The sequence below is a fragment of the Tupaia chinensis genome, unplaced genomic scaffold (assembly GCF_000334495.1).
Source record: "Tupaia chinensis unplaced genomic scaffold, TupChi_1.0 Scaffold000042_2, whole genome shotgun sequence".
Taxonomy (NCBI): domain Eukaryota; kingdom Metazoa; phylum Chordata; class Mammalia; order Scandentia; family Tupaiidae; genus Tupaia; species Tupaia belangeri.
Genome location: NW_006159498.1, coordinates 33,906 through 34,861, shown reverse-complemented (window position 1 = coordinate 34,861; position 956 = coordinate 33,906). Strand labels below are relative to the sequence as shown.

The window sequence follows — 956 nt, the reverse complement described above, 5'->3', positions numbered from 1 at the left end:
AGCAGCTGCCGGCCCTGCAGGTCAGAGGCATCTGTGGAGGGAGGACACACTCAGAGGGACAGCAGGGTCGTGAGGCCTTGGCAGAGACCCCAGGCCACCCTTCCTCCCCTGTGCCCACAGCCCTGGGCAGGCGGCCCTGCACACACCTCCAGGGGTCTCTGTCTTCAGTATCTCGTGCCGCTGCTGGAGTGCACGCTGGCTCCCAGCAGCCTTCTGCCGCACGCTCCGGTACTGGCTGCCCAGGCTGTGAGAGCAAGAGCGAGCTGGGGTCCAGGGCGGCTCCCCACCCTGTACCACCCGGGCAGCAACCTGGGCCAGAGGAGCAGGGTCCCATCTGAGGGTGGTGTCAGAGGCACGAGCTTGCTGCAACATCGTTCTCCACTCCCGGTTCAGAGGGCTGGGGCGCAGGCCTTCCCTCTGCCTTTGGAGCAGATCAGACTCCCCAACATCTTGTCTCTCTACTAGTCTTCTCTACCAGGAGGCTCCTCGGAGGGAGTAGTAGGTGCTCAGTCCACATTTGTGGAATGAGTGACGACATTCCCTGGGTTGTTCCCTCGTCCGGCAGAGTTCCTGGGTACTTACTGGGCACCAGGCACTGAACTAGCCCTGGGACTATGTGCTCAGGGGGCCCAGGCCTAGTGAGACGGACACCTCCACAGAGCCCCACTGGGAGACGCAGCGTGCGAGTGGAAAAGGCGTGCGAGGCCACAGGGAGACGCAGTGTGCGCGTGGAAAAGGCGTGCGAGGCCACAGGGAGACGCAGTGTGCGCGTGGAAAAGGCGTACGAGGCCATAGGGAGACAGTGTGCGTGTGGAAGAGGTGTGTGAAGCCACAGGGAGACACAGTGTGCGTGTGGAAAAGGCGTGCGAGGCCGACAGGAAGTCGCGCTCATCCTGGAGCCGTCCTCAAGACAAGCAGCCCGAGGATCCGGGGAGCCGAGGTGTGGCCTGGGCCCG

The 956-nt window shown here is 63.8% G+C and overlaps 1 protein-coding gene across 1 annotated transcript in view; it reads right to left on the bottom strand.

Annotated features, from left to right (window-relative positions):
* Positions 1–956, bottom strand: part of PPL (periplakin) — a 59,498-nt gene that overhangs the window by 24,663 nt on the left and 33,879 nt on the right. Inside the window, exons 13-14 of the mRNA XM_014589130.2 lie at positions 147–244; positions 2–31 (exon numbers count right to left, since the gene is read on the bottom strand). Coding sequence (XP_014444616.1) covers positions 2–31; positions 147–244 — 128 coding nt within the window. The remainder of the gene's footprint in view (position 1; positions 32–146; positions 245–956) is intronic.